The sequence below is a fragment of the Dendrobates tinctorius genome, unplaced genomic scaffold (genome assembly GCF_039654945.1).
Source record: "Dendrobates tinctorius isolate UK_male_01 unplaced genomic scaffold, ASM3965494v1 ptg000116l, whole genome shotgun sequence".
NCBI lineage: Eukaryota > Metazoa > Chordata > Amphibia > Anura > Dendrobatidae > Dendrobates > Dendrobates tinctorius.
The window spans coordinates 46,201,648-46,223,146 of NW_027361784.1; the positions used below are offsets into that span (position 1 = coordinate 46,201,648).

The 21,499-nt window shown below is 41.8% G+C and overlaps 1 protein-coding gene across 4 annotated transcripts in view; it reads right to left on the reverse strand.

Moving 5' to 3' along the window:
- Nucleotides 1–21,499, reverse strand: part of TRAPPC9 (trafficking protein particle complex subunit 9) — a 691,224-nt gene that overhangs the window by 532,629 nt on the left and 137,096 nt on the right. For all 4 annotated transcript variants that reach the window (XM_073590384.1, XM_073590386.1, XM_073590387.1 and 1 more), the window contains exon 16: nucleotides 1,901–2,053. In XM_073590384.1, coding sequence (XP_073446485.1) covers nucleotides 1,901–2,053 — 153 coding nt within the window. The remainder of the gene's footprint in view (nucleotides 1–1,900; nucleotides 2,054–21,499) is intronic.

Here is a 21,499-nt window from a genome sequence, read left to right on the forward strand (position 1 = left end):
TTGTACATAGGAGCAATATTATAGTAGTTATATTCTTATACATAGGGGGCAGTATTATAGTAGTTATATTCTTGCACATAGGGGGCAGTATTATAGTAGTTATATTCTTGCACATAGGGGGCAGTATTATAGTAGTTATATTCTTGTACATAGGGGCAGTATTATAGTAGTTATATTCTTATACATAGGGGGCAGTATTATAGTAGTTATATTCTTGTACATAGGGGGCAGTATTGTAGTAGTTATATTCTTGCACATAGGGGGCAGTATTATAGTAGTTATATTCTTGTACATAGGAGCAACATTATAGTAGTTATATTCTTGTACATAGGAGCAATATTATAGTAGTTATATTCTTGCACATAGGGGGCAGTATTATAGTAGTTATATTCTTGTATATAGGAGCAGTATTATAGTAGTTATATTCTTATACATAGGGGGCAGTATAATAGTAGTTATATTCTTGTACATAGGGGCAGTATTATAGTAGTTATATTCTTGTACATAGGGGCAATATTATAGTAGTTATATTCTTGTACATAGGGGCAGTATTATAGTAGTTATATTCTTGTACATAGGGGGCAGTATAATAGTAGTTATATTCTTGTACATAGGAGCAGTATTATAGTAGTTATATTCTTGTACATAGGGGGCAGTATTATAGTAGTTATATTCTTGTACATAGGGGCAATATTATAGTAGTTATATTCTTGTACATAGGGGCAGTATTATAGTAGTTATATTCTTGTACATAGGGGGCAGTATAATAGTAGTTATATTCTTGTACATAGGAGCAGTATTATAGTAGTTATATTCTTGTACATAGGGGGCAGTATTATAGTAGTTATATTCTTGTACATAGGGGCAGTATTATAGTAGTTATATTCTTGTACATAGGGGCAGTATTATAGTAGTTATACTCTTGTATATAGAGGCAGTATTATAGTAGTTATATTCTTGTACATAGGGGCAGTATTATAGTAGTTATATTCTTGTACATAGGGGGCAGTATTATAGTAGTTATACTCTTGTATATAGAGGCAGTATTATAGTAGTTATATTCTTGTACATAGGAGCAGTATTATATTAGTTATGTTCTCGTACATAGGAGCAGTGATATAGTAGTTATAGTCTTGTACATAGGGGCAGTATTATAGTAGTTATATTCTTGTACATAGGGGGCAGTATTATAGTAGTTATACTCTTGTATATAGAGGCAGTATTATAGTAGTTATATTCTTGTACATAGGGGCAGTATTATAGTAGTTATATTCTTGTACATAGGAGCAGTATTATAGTAGTTATATTCTTGTACATAGGAGCAGTATTATAGTAGTTATATTCTTGTACATAAGGGCAGTATTATAGTAGTTATATTCTTGTACATAGGGGCAGTATTATAGTAGTTATATTCTTGTACATAAGGGCAGTATTATAGTAGTTATATTCTTGTACATAGGGGGCAGTATTATAGTAGTTATATTCTTGTACATAGGGGCAGTATTATAGTAGTTATATTCTTGTACATAGGGGCAGTATTATAGTAGTTATACTCTTGTATATAGAGGCAGTATTATAGTAGTTATATTCTTGTACATAGGGGCAGTATTATAGTAGTTATATTCTTGTACATAGGGGCAGTATTATAGTAGTTATATTCTTGTACATAGGGGCAGTATTATAGTAGTTATACTCTTGTATATAGGGCCAGTATTATAGTAGTTATATTCTTGTACATAGGAGCAGTATTATATTAGTTATGTTCTCGTACATAGGAGCAGTGATATAGTAGTTCTAGGAGTAGTATTATAGCAATAATATAATAGTATAAGTCAACATTACATATACAGCTGTCTAAATTACGTTCATGCAATATTTTGGATAATGTTTTGTCTCTCACCATCATTCAAATCTTGCAGGAGGTTCTCTTGGCAGGAGAAGTCTAGCTTCACCTTGATATAGACTGTGAAAGTCGCAGTTTTTCCAGGTTTCAGCGGCAGCTGGGAGAGAGCCTCCTTTAACTCCCATATCAAGAATTCACCGTAGAGCTTTTCTGCAAAGAATCAGATACTGTGTGACTAAAAATTCATACATTCACACACAGAAATACAGTACTGTGAAAAAGATTTAGACAGGTGTGGAACAAATGCTGCGAAGTAATGCATTTTGCTAACTGATAAAAATAAACTATCAACATTACTATTTTTAAAAGCAAAGTGAATGAACAGAGGAAAAGTCTAAATTTCCCATCAGTATCTGGTGAACGCACTTTGCTTTCTCTAGTTCTTCTTAGTGTCTTGTACATTGGTTAGATGTCCCAAACATCTTGGAAACCTGACGCCAGATCTTCTGTGGACGTCACTTGTGCAGATCCTTGTGTCTCTTCATGTGATCCCAGACACACTGAATGATGTGAGATCAGGGCTTTGTCGGATCATCACATCACTCTTCATTAGACTGGATATTGTTTTTAATAACACTGGATGGATGTTGGAGGGGTTTGTCCAGCTGCAGATTAAATTTGGAGCCAAGCAGATGACTCCCTGATGGTATTACATGATGGTTAAGTATCCACCCGTATTTCTCAGCATTAAGGACACCAAGAAATCAGCAACGTTGAAGACCGTTGATGCACTGGTTGGCCAAAAATACTTAGTGCAGCAGATGAAAGACACATAATGTTACTTTCCATTGAAATTGGATAATGTCCAGCAGTGGCATCAGCTCAGAACTGGCAGCAAACAGTGGGACCGAACTACAACCATCTAATACCTTTGATATGCATGTAAATATAAGTACCGTACTTGTATGCAGAAAAGGGCAGCAGGTCCTCTGTACAGAGGGTTCAAAATGTGAAATATTTAGCTGCAACAGAAGTCAGTTTGTGTACTGGATAGCGGCACAATAATGAGGATCTATAGTGACGCTCGGTGCAGGGTCCTGCAAGTTTGTGTTGGTCAGGATTAATGGTGTCCTCAATACTGAGAAAGCCAGGTAGAAACTTATCCATTACGTAGACAGGCGACGGACTGGTTCCAAATTTATTCTGAAGCTGGACAACGACCCCCAACATCCAATGTCATTAAGAAAAAGGACTCCTGGGAGTGACGATCCGGCTCCAGAGCCCTGATCTCACATCATCCAGGCTGTCTGTGATCACGTGAGGATCTGCACAAATGACATCCACAGAAGATCTGGGGTCAGCTCTCCAAGATGTTTGGGACAACCTCCTGCTGAGATCCTTCATAAACTGTGTACAAGTGACAAATATCTAAAAACAAAAAAAAAAAAAAAAAGTGATGAAGGCGACGGGCAGTCACCAAATATTGAAGGAATTAGTTCTCTCTTTTGTTCCTTCACTTTTTATTTTGGTAATTGATAAAAGAGAAAAGATTAACTATTTATCTATTTCTGAAAGCTTCTAACTGCTCTTCCTCCCCTATCACAGCATGCATAGCCTGAACAATCTGCAGCTGCATCTCCCTACTCCACTAGATTCTATTTACTGTGGGGTTTTTTTTCTTCTTTGAAGGTTTTTTTAAGCATTAATAGAAACCCCACTGGCAGAGAAGATGAACAAACGACTGCTAAAAGGCTAGAGGATATCAACTCTTAAGTTCGTATTACATGTGAGTAAATTATCACATAATTAATTATATATATTTTAAAAAAAAAAAAAAAACAATAAAATATAAGCACCCACTAGATACTAATTTCCGCTAGGTTTTCCAAAATTAACTTATTTTAATTACAAATTTTTTTTTCTTTTTTTTTTGGTGTAAAAGATAGGAAAAAAAAAAAACCCTAAAGATTTGGTCTCCAACTCGGATCTTCTGTTCCAGTGTAGAATTACTGTAAATCTCTCCAATTATTCTCATTCTTCCAACAAAGCTGCAGGTTTACTTAAGAGGCAGATTTCACTGCGCGGGAATAGACATCCGCTCAAAGACAAAGGTTTTTTTTTCCCCAGTGGAGATAATTTTTTTTTTTTTTTTTTTTTTATAGCTTCTGAACTTGTGAAAATGTCCGTATGACATCGCCTTGAGGGACACATTGTCCAGGCGTATCATGTAAATTGTTTAAGAGTGCCTCGAATCGGTGAGCAGCCGTTCGGTAATGCATCCATTAGAGAAGAGTGCGCCGCTCTCTATGGAAATACATCGGTTTGGTAGATTTACGGTATTTTATCTGTCTCCTGCAAACCAGGTGTAACCGTGTGCACAGCGCTAGATAATAGTGGAAGAGAAGTGGCTGGCTGATAAAATGTCCCTTCTTATAACTATCTATCATACACAACCTGCAAACAGCTCTGCTGGAGAGCTCATGTCATATTCATCCACCGCGGGGACCCTCGACAGCGATGTCGCCGCTGCAGCATGGAAGCCGAGCCAGATAATCAAGTCACCGCCGAGAAATGCTAAACCTTCCCAGATGTTTAATGCACCATTCCCTCTATTCACCGATGTACAAAGACGGCCAGAACTAACTCACATTTTTTTTCTCTGCCTCCCGTTTACCTGATTGAGACAAATCTAAAACAAGTCTGTGCAATACAAAAAGGCAGTGTAATGTAAAGCAGACGGAGTATCATGCCGCCATTTCACTGCAGGTAAGTAATTGATCCCTGAGTCAGACAAGTGATTTGTAGACGATGTCTATTGCTTCAGCTTTAGATGCCAATAAAATGTAAAGAAAAAGAAAAATATTCTAGTTTTCAATCAGAGGTTAAAAAAATGACTGCAATGTATTTAAAGGGGTGATCGAAGATTGAAAAAAAAAAAAAAAAACCCTCAACAAAAACATGTTTTCTTCCAATACAGTGCCATGTTTGTGTCTCAGTATTGCAGCTCAGCCCCGTTAACTTCAATGAAGAGGAGCTGCAATACCAGATATGACCATGTGTGGTGCTGTTTTTCTACAAAAATAGACATTTTGTGAATTTTAAATAATTCCTTTATTTTCAGACAATTCTATTTCAAGGGAGAAATAAATAAACCCTTGAAAAATCACTCTACTCCCTTCTGATTGTTTCTTGCCTTTATAGAAGCAGAGACACTGACATGGGTTGCAGAAAGTGTGGGCTGATCTTCGTTTCTCTATAGAAAATGGGGGCAGGAATGTCCCTCTACAGAAAGTGCAGGAGACTGACTATCTGCTCCTACTCTTAACTTTATGCAGTTTCATAGAGGAATTACAAATGGGCAGGCTTTCAGTATCGGGCAGGCAAAGCATTAGACATGAGCAATACATGCTGGAAAGTGAGTGAAAGGGAGATCCGGTACTTATAGTGCTGGCAGAACGCATGTGAAATAACTTACAGCAAAAGGGAATCTGTCACCTATTTTTTCGCGTATCAGCTGCCGGCACCGCCATCAGGGGCTTATCTACAGTATTCTGTAATGTTGTAGATAAGCCCCCAATGTAACCTGAAAGATAAGAAAAATGAGTTATATTATACTCACCCAGGGGCGGTCCGGGTCCGATTTTGGTCCGATGGGTGTCGCGGTCCGGTCCGGCGCCTCCCATCTTCTAACGCTAACGTCCTCTTTGCTTCCTGTCGCGGCTCCTGCGCAGGCGTACTTAACCTGCCCAGTTGAGGGCAGAACAGAGTCCTGCAGTGCGCAGGCGCTGAACCTCTCCCGGCGCCTGCGCACTGCAGGTGACAGATTAAAAAAAAAAACAAGAAACAATGGCTTGCAAGTTACAGATCTTGGATATAGGATTCTTGTTTGTGTACCAAATGCAGATTTAGCTTGCTGTGGTAGAACAATGCAGCAGGAGCCCGCGGGTCTAACAGTTTTGTGTGAATGGACAGGTAGGTGTAACACACAGGGCAGCAAAGCGTTAACTCGCTGAAAGTGTAACATGCTCCTGACAAGTCATGTATAGAGAACAAGCAGGATTTACGTCAACTAAGTAGAGAAAGAAAGAAAAAAAAATTTTAGAACTAAATAGAAATAAAAAAAACTGAAAAAAAAATAAAAAAATTGAAATAAAAATATGAAAATAAAAATAATTAAAAATTAAAAATCACCTCCACTTTTCTCGTTTAAAAATAATAATAATAATAATAATAATAAATAATAATAATAATAATAATAGGTAAGTTATGGTCGTAAAAATTCAATCTTTGAAAATGTAATAAAAAAAAATTAACTTACAAGGTTAACACTGAAAAGCAAGAAAAAATAAAAATCAATCACAGGTCATTTTTCTATTTTGGGGGGAAGTGATACCTTTTTATTACCAAAAATTTGTGTCCCCATTTGGTTCCGTAAAAAGACTAAACCATCACTCGGCTGTCGGCACCGGGAAAATGCACTGACGATGTCTCCAGCTGACACTTGGGGGTCAAAATTTACAAAATAAAAAAAAAAAGACTAAAAATAAACAAAATAGAAAAAAAAGACACTGATAAAGAAAAAAAAATTATGCTGCTGTTGTGTCCACAGTCAGCGGAGCGGTGTGCGGCTAATGCCGGCGTTATCAGTGCCCCGCAGGATGTCACCTACTTCTGGAAATATGTTTACAGCTGGGGAGACGTGGCAGCTTATGACAGCACATTACACCGGCCGGCGCCATAATCAGCTAATAAGGAACGTGACGGGAAATAACACACAAGAAGAAGTGAGAGAAGGACCCCGGGGGACGCCGCACACCATATAGGGGGGGGGGGAGATCAGATTTTAATGCATCATCTATTTTGCATGTTTACGATTACTCTTTTATAACGAACTGCAACTATAGTCATTTTATTTTGAAAATATTTCTCAACTACTTTTTAACCTTAAAGGGAATGTGCTATATAATCTGATGGCATCATGATGTAGGGGGAGAGACCCTGATTCCAGCAATGTATCAATTCGCTTTCTGGCTGTAGCAGTTGTGACTGAATCCTGGTTTTCTCTTCCATAGGTGTAGCAGAGCTCAGAATGTTAAGCTACATACGTGGTCAGAATTGTTAGTACCCCTCGTTTAATGACAGAAAAACCCACAATGGTCACAGAAATAACTTGAATCTGACAAAAGTAATAATAAATCAAAAATCTATGAAAATGAACAAACGATAGTCAGACATTGCTTTTCAGCCATGCTGCCACAGAATTTAAAGAAAAAAAACAAAAAAACAACAGAACTCATGAAATAGGCCTGGACAGAAATGATGGTTCCTTAACTTAATATTTTGTTCCACAACCTTTTGAGGCAATCGCTGCAATCAAACGATTCCTGTACCTGTCAGTGAGACTTCTGCTCCTCTCCACAGGTATTTTGGCCACTCCTCAAGAGCAAACTGCTCCAGTTGTCTCGTGTTTGAAGGTTGCCTTTTCCAGACGCCATGTCTCAGCTCTTTCCAAAGATGCTCAATAGCATTTAGGTCAGGGCTCATAGAAGGCCACTTCAGAATAGTCCAATGTTTTCCTTTTAGCCATTCTTGGGTGATTTTAGCTGTGTGTTCTGGGTCGTTATCCTGTTGCAAGACCCATGACCTGCGACTGAGACCAAGCTATCTGACACTGGGCAGCATATTTCTCTCTAGAATCCCTTGATAGTCTTGAGATTTCATTGTACTCTGCACAGATTCGAGACACCCTGTGCCAGATGCAGCAAAGCAGCCCCAGAATATAACAGAGCCTCCTCCATGTTTCACAGTAGGGACAGTGTTCTTTTCTTGATATGCTTCAATTTTCCATCTGTGAACATACAGCTGATGTGCCTTGCCAAAAAGTTCCATGTTTCACTGATCTGTCCATAGGACATTCTCCCAGAAGCTTTGTGGCTTGTCAACATATAGTTTGGAAAATTCCAGTCTGGCTTTTTTATGATTTTGTTTTCAAAAATGGTGTCCTCCTTGGTCGTCTCCCATGAAGTCCACTTTGGCTCATACAACGACGGATGGTGCGATCTGACACTGATGTTCCTTGAGTTTGATGTTCACCTTTAATCTTGTTAGAAGTTTTTCTGGGCTCTTTTGTTACCATTCGTATTATCCATCTCTTTGATTTGTCATCAATTTTCCTCCTGCGACCACGTCCAGGGAGGTCGGCTACAGTCCCATGGAGCTTACATTTCTGAATGTGTAGCTGTAGTCACAGGAACATGAAGCTGCTTGGAGATGGTCTTATAACTCTTACCTCTAACATGTTTGTCTATAGTTTTCTTTCTGATCTCCTGAGACAACTCTTTCCTTCGCTTCCTCTGCTCCATGTTGAGTGTGATACACACCATGTCACCAAACAGCACAGTGAGGATCTGTAGCCTCTATACAGGCCACTCACTGATTCCAGGATTGTAGACACCTGTGATGCTAATTAGTGGACACATCGGGATTTAACATGTCCCCTTTGTCACATTATTTTCAGGGGAACCATCATTTCTGTCCAGGCCTATTTCATGAGTTTTATTTTTTTTAAATTCTGTGGCAGCATGGCTGAAGAGCAATGTTTGATTGCCATTTGTTCATTTTCATAGATTTCTGATTTATTATTACTTTTGTCAGATTTAAGCTATATCTGTCACCATTGTGGGATTTTCTGTCATTAAACGAGGGGTACCAACAATTCTGACCGTGTGTATATATTATAACCCACATCACTGATTGGCAGATTTCTATGTATAACCCCACCCACATCACTGAAAGGCAGATTTCTGTGCATAGCCCCACCCACAAGACTGATTGGCAGGTTTGTGTATAACCCCGCCTACACCACTGAGTGGCAGCTAAATAGAGAACTCGACTGCCAATCAGTGGAGTGGAAGGGTTTGGACTAGGAGGCACAAGACACCTAGTCCTGCAGTGATAATCTCCTGCTGATAAAACACTGATTTTACTGAAACAGCAACACAGCCTATTAACTGACAAATCTCTGGAATCAGAGTCTCAGCCCCTACCTAATGCTGCTTTCAGATTACATAGCCTAAAGTTGCTGACAGATTCCCATTAATCACTCTGCCTAATATATATGTACAAGTATATCAGAGGGCAATACAGAGATCTCTCCAATGAACTGCTTGTACCAAGGACTGTGACAAGAACAAGGGGGCATTCTCTTCGTTTGGAGGAAAGACAATTTCTGCACCAGCACAGAGGAGGGTTCTTCACGGTAAGAGCAGTGAGGCTCTGGAATTCTCTTCCTGAGGAAGTGGTGATGGCCAACTCACTGAATGAATGTAAGAAAGGAATGGATGCTTTTCTTGTGCGTAACAGTATAGAAGGTTACAAATAACAGAATATTATAGGTAGATGGCTGACCCAGCTTAGGGGAAGCAATTTTTTTCCCTATGGAGAAAATTGGCTTCTACTCTGTGGGTTTTTTGCCTTCCCCAGGATCAACAATGCAGAACAGCTGCACTAAAAATAGGCTGAACTAGATGGACATAAGGTCTTCCTTCAGCCTTCAAAACTATGTTACTATGTATTTACACTTTATATTATGCCCTAAAAGGTTTTTCTATAAACCATTATTATTGTAATAATTTTCCAATTTGGGAGAAAATATTCAAAAACTGAAACACTTTAAGAGCCGTATCTGTCCACAATACTTATTTTCATATATTAGTGAGTAATGTATGGCTATGATCTTCAATTTTTTATTGTATATCTATATAGTTGTTATTATATTTTAGTGGCCAAAATAAAATCAGAATTTTGTAAACAAAAAAAAAAACAAAAAAAAGAAAATGTAATGTGTTGCCCTTTTTTTTTTTTTAGTTATATTTTTCCTTTTCCATCTCTGGAGCTGCATGAAGCTGTTTTTTTTGTTCTTTTTCTGGCGTATTTAGCTGTTGTTTTCAATGATCGCTTTTTAGTGCATTCTTTGGGGGAAGTAGGGATTTTCCTTTGCAGCGTCTCCCTTTATGGATTCGTTAGCTATTTTGATCGATAGGATTTTTACAGGCACAAAGCTAGCAAATATTTGCATTTTTTAAATGCAAAATTCTTTATATCTTTTTATACGTCCTATGTGGGACTTGATCCTGCAGCCGCTTGTATAATGTACTGCAACCCCACAGTATTGTAGTTTACAGCAAAATAGGAGCCTCAAGACGGCTGCGACGGCAGACCCTCAGCTGCGACGGCAGACCCTCAGCTGCGACGGCAGACCCTCAGCTGCGACGGCAGACCCTCAGCTGCGACGGCAGACCCTCAGCTGCGACGGCACCCTGCACTTGCATCCTCGTTCAGGCTCTCTGTGTTGCACATAAGTGATTTATCTGTTTGTTTGTTTTTTCACAAAAAGAACACAAAACCATTATAATCTATGCTGCTATTCAGATGTCCTTGCCGGATTCACAGAGACATGTCCGTGTTTATCTCTGATGTCACGGATGAAAAGTGTCAATGCAAGTCTATGGCTCCGTGAAGACACGTCCAGCACACGGAGGGCAGCAGTGGAGAACCAAGCACTGACAGATTAACACTGCAGTCGATCGGAGAAGCTTCAACATTTATTTCTTTATCACTGATGACTGATGGTAAAAACGGACACAGGGATGGTAAAAACGGACACAGGGATGGTAAAAGCCGACACTGATGGTAAAAACGGACACGGATGGTAAAAACGGACACAGGGATGGTAAATAAAAGACAGGGATGGTAATAACAGACACTGATGGTAAAAACAGACACAGGGATGGTAAAAACGGACACTTGGATGGTAAAAGCCGACACTGATGGTAAAAACGGACACGGATGGTAAAAACGGACACAGGGATGGTAAATAAAAGACACAGGGATGGTAAAAACAGACACAGGGATGGTAAAAACGGACACAGGGATGTGTTGTGAGTTCATTTTCCCCTTCACCATTGAGGTCTGATGAACTCCCTCTTCTGGTGAAGGAAGGTAGTGAGGCTGATTACCAAGCACCTGGGCAGGATGATGATGACTGGGTGACGGGAATTACTGACTGGATATAAGGCAGCCGACGCCCTTCTGCCTTATCTGCCCAACTTTTTGCATTTGTGTTTTGGTTTTGTTTTGCATTGTTTTCCTTGATTTCTGCCATTCCCTGCTGGGGTGAGCTGAATTTCTTTTTGCTCTGTCTTCAGAAAATACCTGAGTACTGATATAGTCTTTTTGAAGCCTAGCGTCTTCCGGGCTCTTTTCCCTATCAGCTGTTGGCTCTTGTTTTGATAGGGTTTTGGCGGATTACAGACAGCAGCTTTTCTATCCTGTCCTATCTAGTTAGCTTGGGCCCCATCATTTGCTCAGCCTATCTTTCTATCTGTGTGAGTGTTTTTTCATCTTGCTTCACTGTCATTATATGTTGGGGGCTGCCTATTGCTTTGGGGTCTGCTCTGGGGCAGTTTAGATTTCCCTTTCTGTCTTTAGGCTATGTAGTTCTCCGGCTGTGATCGAGGGGTCTAGGGCACCGTAGGAAACCCCCCACGGCTTCTGCTAGTTGTTGTTGATAGGTTCAGGGGTCTGCAATCCGATAGCTGCCAACTGCTCTGGTTTTCTGGACTTAGCTAGTATTTCTGTTTTTGCCTTCTACGGTGACTCATTCATAACAGAATCACCAGCCATACCGTAGATCCTAGGGTACTCAATAGCAGGTAAGATTTGTAAAAAAAAAAAAAAAAAAAAAGTGTGTATATTTTTTCCTCTATATCTCTGAGGCCGTAGGGGGAATTTTTTTTTCTCTCAATGGAGATAAAGCAATTGTCTGATCGTGTGGCGCAGCTCGCTGCGGAAGTGCAGGGAATTTCCACCTACCTTGCTCATTCACATGCTGCTAAACCAAAGATCCCTACTCCTGATGTGTTTTTTGGGGATCGGTCTAAATTTTTGAATTTCAAAAATAATTGTAAATTATTTTTTGCCTTGAAGCCTAACTCGTCAGGGAGCTCCGCGCAGCAGGTTAAAATTGTCATCTTTGCTGCGTGGTGATCCCCAGGATTGGGCGTTTTCTTTGAAACCAGATGATCCTATTCTGACTAATGTGAACGCATTTTTTCAGGCCTTGGGGTTGTTGTATGACGAACCTAATGCTATTGATCAGGCTGAAAAGACCCTGTTGGCATTGAGCCAGGGTCGATATTCCGCAGAATTGTACTGTCAAAAATTCCGGAAGTGGGCGGTCCTTACTACCTGGAATGATAATGCCTTGGCAGCTCTCTTTCGGAAGGGTTTGTCAGAAGCCGTAAAAGATACTATGGTGGGATTTCCTGTTCCCTCTGGTCTTGACAATTCTATGTCATTAGCCATTCAGGTTGATCGGCGTTTACGTGAACGCAGGACTGCACGAGAGGTGTTGCCACCTGTTGAACAAATGTCCGAATCTATGCAATGTGATAGAGTTTTGTCCAGGGAGCAACGTCAGGAGTTCAGAAGGCGTAATAAGCTGTGTTTTTTTTTGTGGAGATGCCTCGCATATTATTTCTGTCTGTCCTAAACGAGAGAAACGTTTTGCACACACGTTTTCTGTGGGTGGTGTTCAACCTAAGTTTCTTCTGGCAATTACTCTGATCTGCTCCTCGTCCACATTTTCCGCCAAGGCTTTTGTGGATTCGGGAGCAGCGAACCTAATGGACTTGGATTTTGCTAAACGTTGTGGATTTCCTATGACACCTCTGCGGACGCCTATCCCTTTGAGGGGGATTGATGCTACTCCTTTGGCGAAAAATAAACCTCAGTTTTGGACCCTGGTGGTAATGCGGGTCGCCCCAGACCATCAAGAATATTGCAGATTTTTGGTGTTGCATAATTTGCATGATACCATTGTTCTGGGGTTTCCCTGGTTGCAAATTCATAATCCAGTTTTGGATTGGAAATCTGTGTCTGTGGTGAGTTGGGGTTGTCGGTGTGCCCTTAGTGAGGCTTCGGTTTTTTCCACCTCTCCTCAGTCGCATGATGTTCCTGACTATTTGGCGGATTTTTATGATGTATTTAGTGAGAATGAGTCTGCGTCTTTGCCTCCTCATAGGAGTTATGACTGTGTAATTGAACTGAGCCCAGGGTGTAAATTTCCCAAGGGTCGGCTCTTCAATTTATCTGTACCCAAGCACGAGGCTATGCGATCCTATATTAAGGAGGCGTTGGAGAAGGGTCATATTAGACCATCCTCTTCACCCTTAGGTGCTGGGTTTTTTTTCGTGGCCAAAAAGGATGGTTCATTAAGGCCTTGTATTTATTATCGTGCCCTCAACAAAATTACTATAAAATATCAGTATCCGTTACCCCTGATTTTGGATCTATTCTCCAGAGTTAAAGGTGCTTGCTGGTTTACCAAGCTTGACCTCAGGGGGGCGTATAATCTTATCCGCATTAAGCATGGGGCTGAATGGAAGACGGCGTTTAATACTCCGGAGGGACATTTTGAGTACCTGGTGATGCCTTCTGGGCTCACTAATGCCCCTTCTGTCTTCCAGTGCTTCATGAACGATATTTTCCGAGACTTTGTGGATAAATTTTTGATTATCTATCTGGATGATATTTTGATCTTCTCCAAGGATTGGGATTCTCATGTGGAACATATTCGGACTGTGTTCCGGATCTTGAGGGAGAATTCCCTGTTTGTCAAAGGATCGAAATGCCTTTTTGGGGTACAGAGGATTTCTTTTTTGGGATTTATTTTGTCTCCGTCAACTACTGAAATGGACCCGGCCAAGGTACAGGCCATTTATGATTGGGTTCAGCCCACTTCTTCGAAGGCCCTCCAGAAGTTTTTGGGTTTTGCTAATTTTTATCGGAAATTTATAGCAAAATTTTCTAGTATTGCCAAGCCATTGACTGATCTAACTAAGAAGGGTGCTGATGTGTTGAGTTCATTTTCCCCTTCACCATTGAGGTCTGATGAACTCCCTCTTCTGGTGAAGGAAGGTAGTGAGGCTGATTACCAAGCACCTGGGCAGGATGATGATGACTGGGTGACGGAAATTACTGACTGGATATAAGGCAGCCGACGCCCTTCTGCCTTGCTGGTGATCTCTCTGAGGGATTCTAGGAGACCAGTCTGATTACTGCTCCTCAAAAGCTAAGTTTTCTGCTCTACTTTTTGCATTTGTGCTTTGGCTTTGTTTTGCATTGTTTTCCTTGATTTCTGCCATTCCCTGCTGGGGTGAGCTGAATTCCTTTTTGCTCTGTCTTCAGAAAATACCCGAGTACTGATATAGTCTTTTTGAAGCCTAGCGTCTTCAGGGCTTTTTTCCCTATCAGCTGTTGGCTCTTGTTTTGATAGGGTTTTGGCGGATTACAGACAGCAGCTTTTCTATCCTGTCCTATCTAGTTAGCTTGAGCCCCATCATTTGCTCAGCCTATCTTTCTATCTGTGTGAGTGTTTTTTCATCTTGCTTCACGGTCATTATATGTTGGGGGCTGCCTATTGCTTTGGGGTCTGCTCTGGGGCAGTTTAGATTTCCCTTTCTGTCTTTAGGCTATGTAGTTCTCCGGCTGTGATCGAGGGGTCTAGGGCACCGTAGGAACCCCCCACGGCTACTGCTAGTTGTTGTTGATAGGTTCAGGGGTCTGCAATCCGATAGCTGCCAACTTCTCTGGTTTTCTGGACTTAGCTAGTATTTCTGTTTTTGCCTCCTACGGTGACTCATTCATAACAGGGATGGTAAAAACGGACACAGTGGTAAAAACAGACACAGGGATGGTAAATAAAAGACACAGGGATGGTAAAAACTGACACAGGGATGGTAAAAACGGACACAGGGATGGTAAAAACGGACACAGGGATGGTAAAAACGGACACAGGGATGGTAAAAACCGACACAGGGATGGTAAAAACAGACACAGGGATGGTAAAAACAGACACTGATGGTAAAAACAGACACTGATGGTAAAAACAGACACAGGGATGGTAAAAACGGACACAGGGATGGTAAAAACGGACACAGGGATGCTAAAAACGGACACAGGGATGGCAAAAACAGACATGTAGATGGTAAAATCAGACACAGGGATGGTAAAAACGGACACAGGGATGGTAAAAACAGACACGCAAATGGTAAAATCAGACACAGGTATGGTAAAATTGGACACTGATGGTAAATTTTCTCAATCTTCTGGTGCCGCTGGAGTGGCAGCCTGTTACAGGTAGCTCCTTCTTTGCTCTCCTTTTTTCTATTTTTCCTTTCTCTTTTTTATTGTTACTCCAAAGGACATTGCACTATGGAAAACCATAAGAGGACCTGGACCTTCGATGGACTTTTTACCTTGTTTTTACTTGGATCTATTGTGTTGGGAAATCCAGGAACTGAACAAGACCCTATTGTCTACTCCAGAGAAGCTAAACTGCTGCTTAGGGATACAGCAAGGCAGCACGCTGCTAATAGACCAGAGGACATTCTACCAGAAATAAGGTGGACTAAGAGAAGAGGTTGCAGAGCTTGAGCCCTCAGGAAAGCTAGAAGGCGGCGCAATAGACCTGCTCTTCCCTCTGTCATTATGGGCAATGTGAGGTCACACGGGAATAAGATGGACGAACTGTCGGCGCTGATCAGACATCATCGGGAATTAAGGGAGAGCAGCATGTTGCTGTTTGCAGAGACTTGGCTCACCGAAGGTACTCCGGACACTGTTGTCTCGTTGGATGGCTTTAAACTCATTCGCGCGGACAGGACAAGGGAGAGCGGTAAGAGGAAAGGCGGAGGGCTGGCGATATTTGTGAATGATAGATGGTGTGACTCTAGGCACATCGTGGTCAAGGAGCAAACATGCTGTAAGGACATTGAGCTATTAGCTGTGGGCATGAGACCTTTTTATTTACCGAGGGAACTATCGCATGTAATCATGATAGCTGCATATGTCCTCCCTTCTGCGAAAGCTGATGCCGCCACTGAGGTCCTACAATCCACAGTTAGCATGATGCAGTCCCTTCACCCCCAAGCACTCCTTCTGGTTTCGGGAGACTTCAATCATGTGTCTCCAGCATCCATACTACCCGGTTGCACACAGTATGTTACCTGCCTCACTAGAGACAACAAAATATTGGACTTGTTCTTTGCCAATGTGAGAGGGGCATATGCCTCGTCAGCCCTACCGCCCCTTGGAAGATCGGATCACAACCTACTGCACCTCCAACCCGTGTACAAGCCACATGTACAGAGAGAACCTGCTGTCACTCGCACAGTGAGGATATGGACTGAGGAGAGTGATGATGCTCTGAGAGACTGCTTTGAAACAACCACTTGGGAAGTGGTGCAAGATTCCTATGGTGATGACATGGATGGTCTCACACACTGTATAACGGACTACATTAATTTCTGTGTAGACAACACGATACCCACAAAAGTAGTGAGGTGCTTCTCGAACAATAAACCATGGATCAGCCCCAGAATAAAGGCTCTTCTCAAAGAGAAGAAGTTGGCCTTCAGATCAGGTGACAAGGGCAGGCTGAGAGAAGTGCAGAAAGATCTGAAGAATCTAATCAGGCAGGGAAAGGCTAATTATAAGAGAAAGATTGAACTGAAATTGTCACAGAAAAGGATTCATGAAGTCTGGGAGGGTCTAAAGTCTATATCTGGGCAATGACAGACTGTCTCCAGGATGGTTGTAGATAAAGAGGGGCTTAATGAACTTAATCTATTCTTTAACAGATTTAATCACACACTGGCTGCTCCTGCCCCTGCATACCATTCACACCTCTCTGCTACAATAACCTCACCCCCTGCTGCAACTTGTCAACTGAGCAAGGGTCTGTTCTTCACAAGTACCCAGGTTGCAAAAGAACTGGATAAGATCAAAGTTTTGAAGGCTGCAGGTCCTGACGGCATCAGTGCAAGGCTAATCAAAACCTGCGGGCACCAGCTGAGTGAGATCATTACATATCTGTTCAATATAAGCCTGAGAATAAGTATAGTACCACAACTGTGGAAATTATCGTGTGTGGTACCAGTTCCGAAGAAACCTTATCCGAAAGACCTTAATGACTATAGACCTCTAGCATTGACATCACACCTGATGAAGGTACTAGAGAGATTGGTTCTCACACGTCTCCGTCCTCTAGTGAGCTCGGATATGGACCCTCTCCACTTTGCCTACAGGCCGGGCATTGGTGTGGATGATGCCATTATCCACCTTCTAGATAGGACTCTCTCTCACCTGGAGAAACCTGGGAACACTGTGAGAATAATGTTCTTCGATTTCTCTAGTGCTTTTAATACCATACAGCCAGGTCTACTGAGAGACAAGCTGGGCCTTGTTGGCGTGGACCTCCAACTCTCCACCTGGATCCTTAACTACCTCACAAACCGACCTCAGTTTGTAAAGGTTCGGGACAGTGTGTCAGACACGGTGATCTGCAATACAGGGGCACCTCAAGGTACAGTTCTTGCCCCTTTTCTCTTCACACTGTACACTGAGGATTTTAAGTGCAACTCATCTAGCTGCTACTTGCAGAAGTATTCTGATGACTGCAATAGTAGGCCTCATCACAGGAGGAGATGAAAGAGAGTACAGAGATACTAACCAAGCTTTTGTGGAGTGGTGTCAGAGGAACCACCTTAGGATTAATTCCGAGAAGACCAAAGAATTGGTGGTGGACTTTCGCAAGGGAAAAAATCCACCAGTAGTGGTGAACATTCAGGGAAATGACATTGAGATAGTCGACACCTATAAGTACCTTGGTGTGATCCTCAATAATAAGCTTTACTGGGCCCATCACTTGGATGCAGTGTACAGGAAGGGCCACAGTAGGCTTTATCTGCTCAGAAGGCTGAGAGCCTTCGGCGTTAGAGGGGCACTCCTTGCATCCTTCTTCAACTCTGTTGTGGCATCAGTCATCTTCTTTGGTGTGGCGTGCTGGGGTAGTGGCAGATCAACCAGGGACAGGAATAGGCTGGACAAACTGATTAGAAGGGCCAGCTCTGTCCTGGGATGCCCCCTTGATCCAGTTCAGGAAGTAGGCGACAGGAGGATACTGGCCAAGGTGAGCTACATGGTGCAGAATGATTCCCATCCCATGCATGAGACCGTGTCAAAGATGTGCAGTACTGTCAGTGACCGTGTTATGAATGAGTCACAGTAGGAGGCAAAAACAGAAATGCTAGCTAAGTCCAGAAAACCAGAGAAGTTGGCAGCTATCGGATTGCAGACCCCTGAACCTAACAACAACTAGCAGTAGCCGTGGGGGGTCCCTACGGTGCCCTAGACCCCTCGATCACAGCCGGAGAACTACATAGCCTAAAGACAGAAAGGGAAATCTAAACTGCCCCAGAGCAGACCATAAAGCAATAGGCAGCCCCCAACATATAATGACGGTGAAGCAAGATGAAAAAACACTCACACAGATAGAAAGATAGGCTGAGCAAATGATGAGGCCCAAGCTAACTAAATAGGACAGAATAGAAAAGCTGCTGTCTGCAATCCGCCAAAACCCTCTCAAAAACAAGAGCCAACAGACTGATAAGGAAAAAAGCCCTGAAGACGCTAGGCTTCAAAAAGACTATATCAGTACTCAGGTATTATCTGAAGACAGAGCAAAAAGGAATTCAGCTCACCCAGCAGGGAAAGGCAAAACAAAACCAAAACACAAATGCAAAAAGTAGAGCAGAAAACTTAGCTTTTGAGGAGCAGGAATCAGACTGGTCTCCAAGAATCCCACAGAGTAATCACCCGCAAGGCAGAAGGGCGTCGACTGCCTTATATCCAGTCAGCAATCCCAGTCATCATCATTCTGCTCAGGTGCTTTGTAATCAGCCTCACTACCTTCCTTCACCAGAAGAGGGAGTTCATCAGACCTCAATGGTGAAGGGGAAAATGAACTCACAACAGACCGCCTACTTCATCCTAAATGTGAGAGGGAGTGCTATCGAAAGTCCTTCCTTCCTGCTGCAGTTAGGCTGTATAACCAGCACTGTCCAAAACGGAGAACGACCCAAACAGTGAACTGATAGATCCAAAGTTGTGATAGTCCGGTTATATCTTTTTTTTTTGTATATGTACCTACCTACTGTCAATGTAATGCCTTTATGCATCTGTACTTGTTCCTGCCTTGCTGCTGTAATGCTCTGAATTTCCCCATGGTGGGACGATTAAAGGATTATCTTATCTTAAAAACGGACACAGGGATGGTAAAAACAGACACACAGATGGTAAAAACAGACACAGGGATGGTAATAACGGACACAGGGATGGTAATAACGGACAGAGGGATGGTAATAACGGACAGAGGGATGGTAATAACGGACAGAGGGATGGTAATAACAGACACAGGGATGGTAATAACAGACACAGGGATGGTAATAACAGACACAGGGATGGTAATAACAGACACAGGGATGGTAATAACAGACACAGGGATGGTAATAACGGACAGAGGGATGGTAATAACAGACACAGGGATGGTAATAACAGACACAGGGATGGTAATAACAGACACAGGGATGGTAATAACAGACACAGGGATGGTAATAACAGACACAGGGATGGTAATAACGGACACAGGGATGGTAATAACAGACACAGGGATGGTAATAACAGACACAGGGATGGTAATAACAGACACAGGGATGGTAATAACAGACACAGGGATGGTAATAACGGACACAGGGATGGTAATAACAGACACAGGGATGGTAATAACGGACACAGGGATGGTAATAACAGACACAGGGATGGTAATAACAGACACAGGGATGGTAATAACAGACACAGGGATGGTAATAACGGACACAGGGATGGTAATAACAGACACAGGGATGGTAATAACAGACACAGGGATGGTAATAACGGACACAGGGATGGTAATAACAGACACAGGGATGGTAATAACGGACACAGGGATGGTAATAACAGACACAGGGATGGTAATAACAGACACAGGGATGGTAATAACAGACACAGGGATGGTAATAACGGACACAGGGATGGTAATAACGGACACAGGGATGGTAATAACGGACACAGGGATGGTAATAACGGACACAGGGATGGTAATAACGGATACTAATGACACAATGTTACAGGTGAAGAAATTATCTTTGCTTTTTACTTGTTTAAAAAAATCTATTTCTTAATTTCAGGGTCTGGCGTCTTATTACCAGGTAACAATTCTCCAGGAACAGAATTTTCATCTTTCATCAAAGTTTTTGCCTATGCAATGTTAGCGAACCATTACCTAGGGAAAAGGAATTTAAAAAAAGTAGACGACGTTGCCTCCCATCAATCTCCGCAGACGTCCTCAGGGATCCCGCCTTCCAAAGCTCTCGGATCAGGTAAGTGGAGAAGTCACCGGGGATTAATTTCACTTATAAACCTCCTTCCCTCTCCCAAAAGCCACGAGTTACACGAGGAGCCGGGAATTAGCTGCGAGATATACGAGTGCACGAAGCCAGGAGCTTTCTAAAGATTTCCAGAATTAAAACAGCCATCGACTTAGAAATCTGAAAAAGCGACTCCCTCGGCCTGACGCCGGCTACAAGGAGCAATTAGAGGCTGCCGGAGCATCACAATTCAGCCAGACACCCGGGATGCAAATGTAGTAAGGTCCAAGCTACAGATCAATCTACATAAAATTAATGTTCATCAGGTTGGTATAGAAAATTCTGAAAAATACGGAAGAAAAAAAGGATTTTAGGCTGGTTTCACATTTGCGTTTTTTTTCGCGGTATTTTAGCGCTAAATAGCGCATGCGTGTTTTTTTTCCTATACTTTGCATGGGATGCGCTTATGTGCGCATACACATGCGTTTGTACGCGTTTTTCCGCGCATGCGTTTTTTTGCGGTATGCGCTCGGGCGCACAAAATGCAAACCTGTTGCATTTTTTGTGCGTCCGACTTGCCTCAAAAAAACGCATGCGCGTGCAATGCGTTTTTTTACAGCAAGACACCCATTATAAGTCTATGGTGAGCATATGTGCGCATTGGCATGCTTATGTATGCGTTTTTTTGCACATGCGTTTTTTTTTTTACCATTAGTTTAGACAATGGAATTTAGAGGTTTGGGTTAGAGTTAGGGTTAGTTAAGGGGGTTTAGGGTTAGGGTTAGGTTTAGGGTCAGGGTTAGTTAGGGTTTAGGGTTTGGGTTAGGGTTAAGTATGGTTTGGTTAAGGGTTAGGGTCAGGGTTAGGGTCAGGGTCAGGGTTAGGGTTAGTAAAGTCATGGTTTGGGTTAGTGTGAGGGCCACCTAATGTTTGGAAAAAACGCAAACGCGGTAAAAACGCACTAAAAACGCATACAAACGCATAAAAACGCTGCGTTTTTTTCATGCATGCTCATAAAAATGCTTGAAAAAAACGCAGCAGTTGTATGCTTTTGTATGCGTTTTTTCAATGCGTTTTTTTGCGGGAAAAACGCGCTGCAAAAAAAAGCAAGTGTGAAACTAGCCTTATAGTTTTAATAATATTAGAAGAATTCAAATAAAAAAAAAAAGTTATATTCTATTAATCCAGAATCTGGTCTGGCCGCTAGCTGCAGAATTATTTAGTTTTCTTACCACTGGAAATTCTACTTTTTTTAATCAAACATTGACCATCGGGTAATTCCAGAAATGGGCCACGTCCCGTCAGTTACTGCTAAAATAGGGTAAAAAAAAACAAACATCCTGACAGC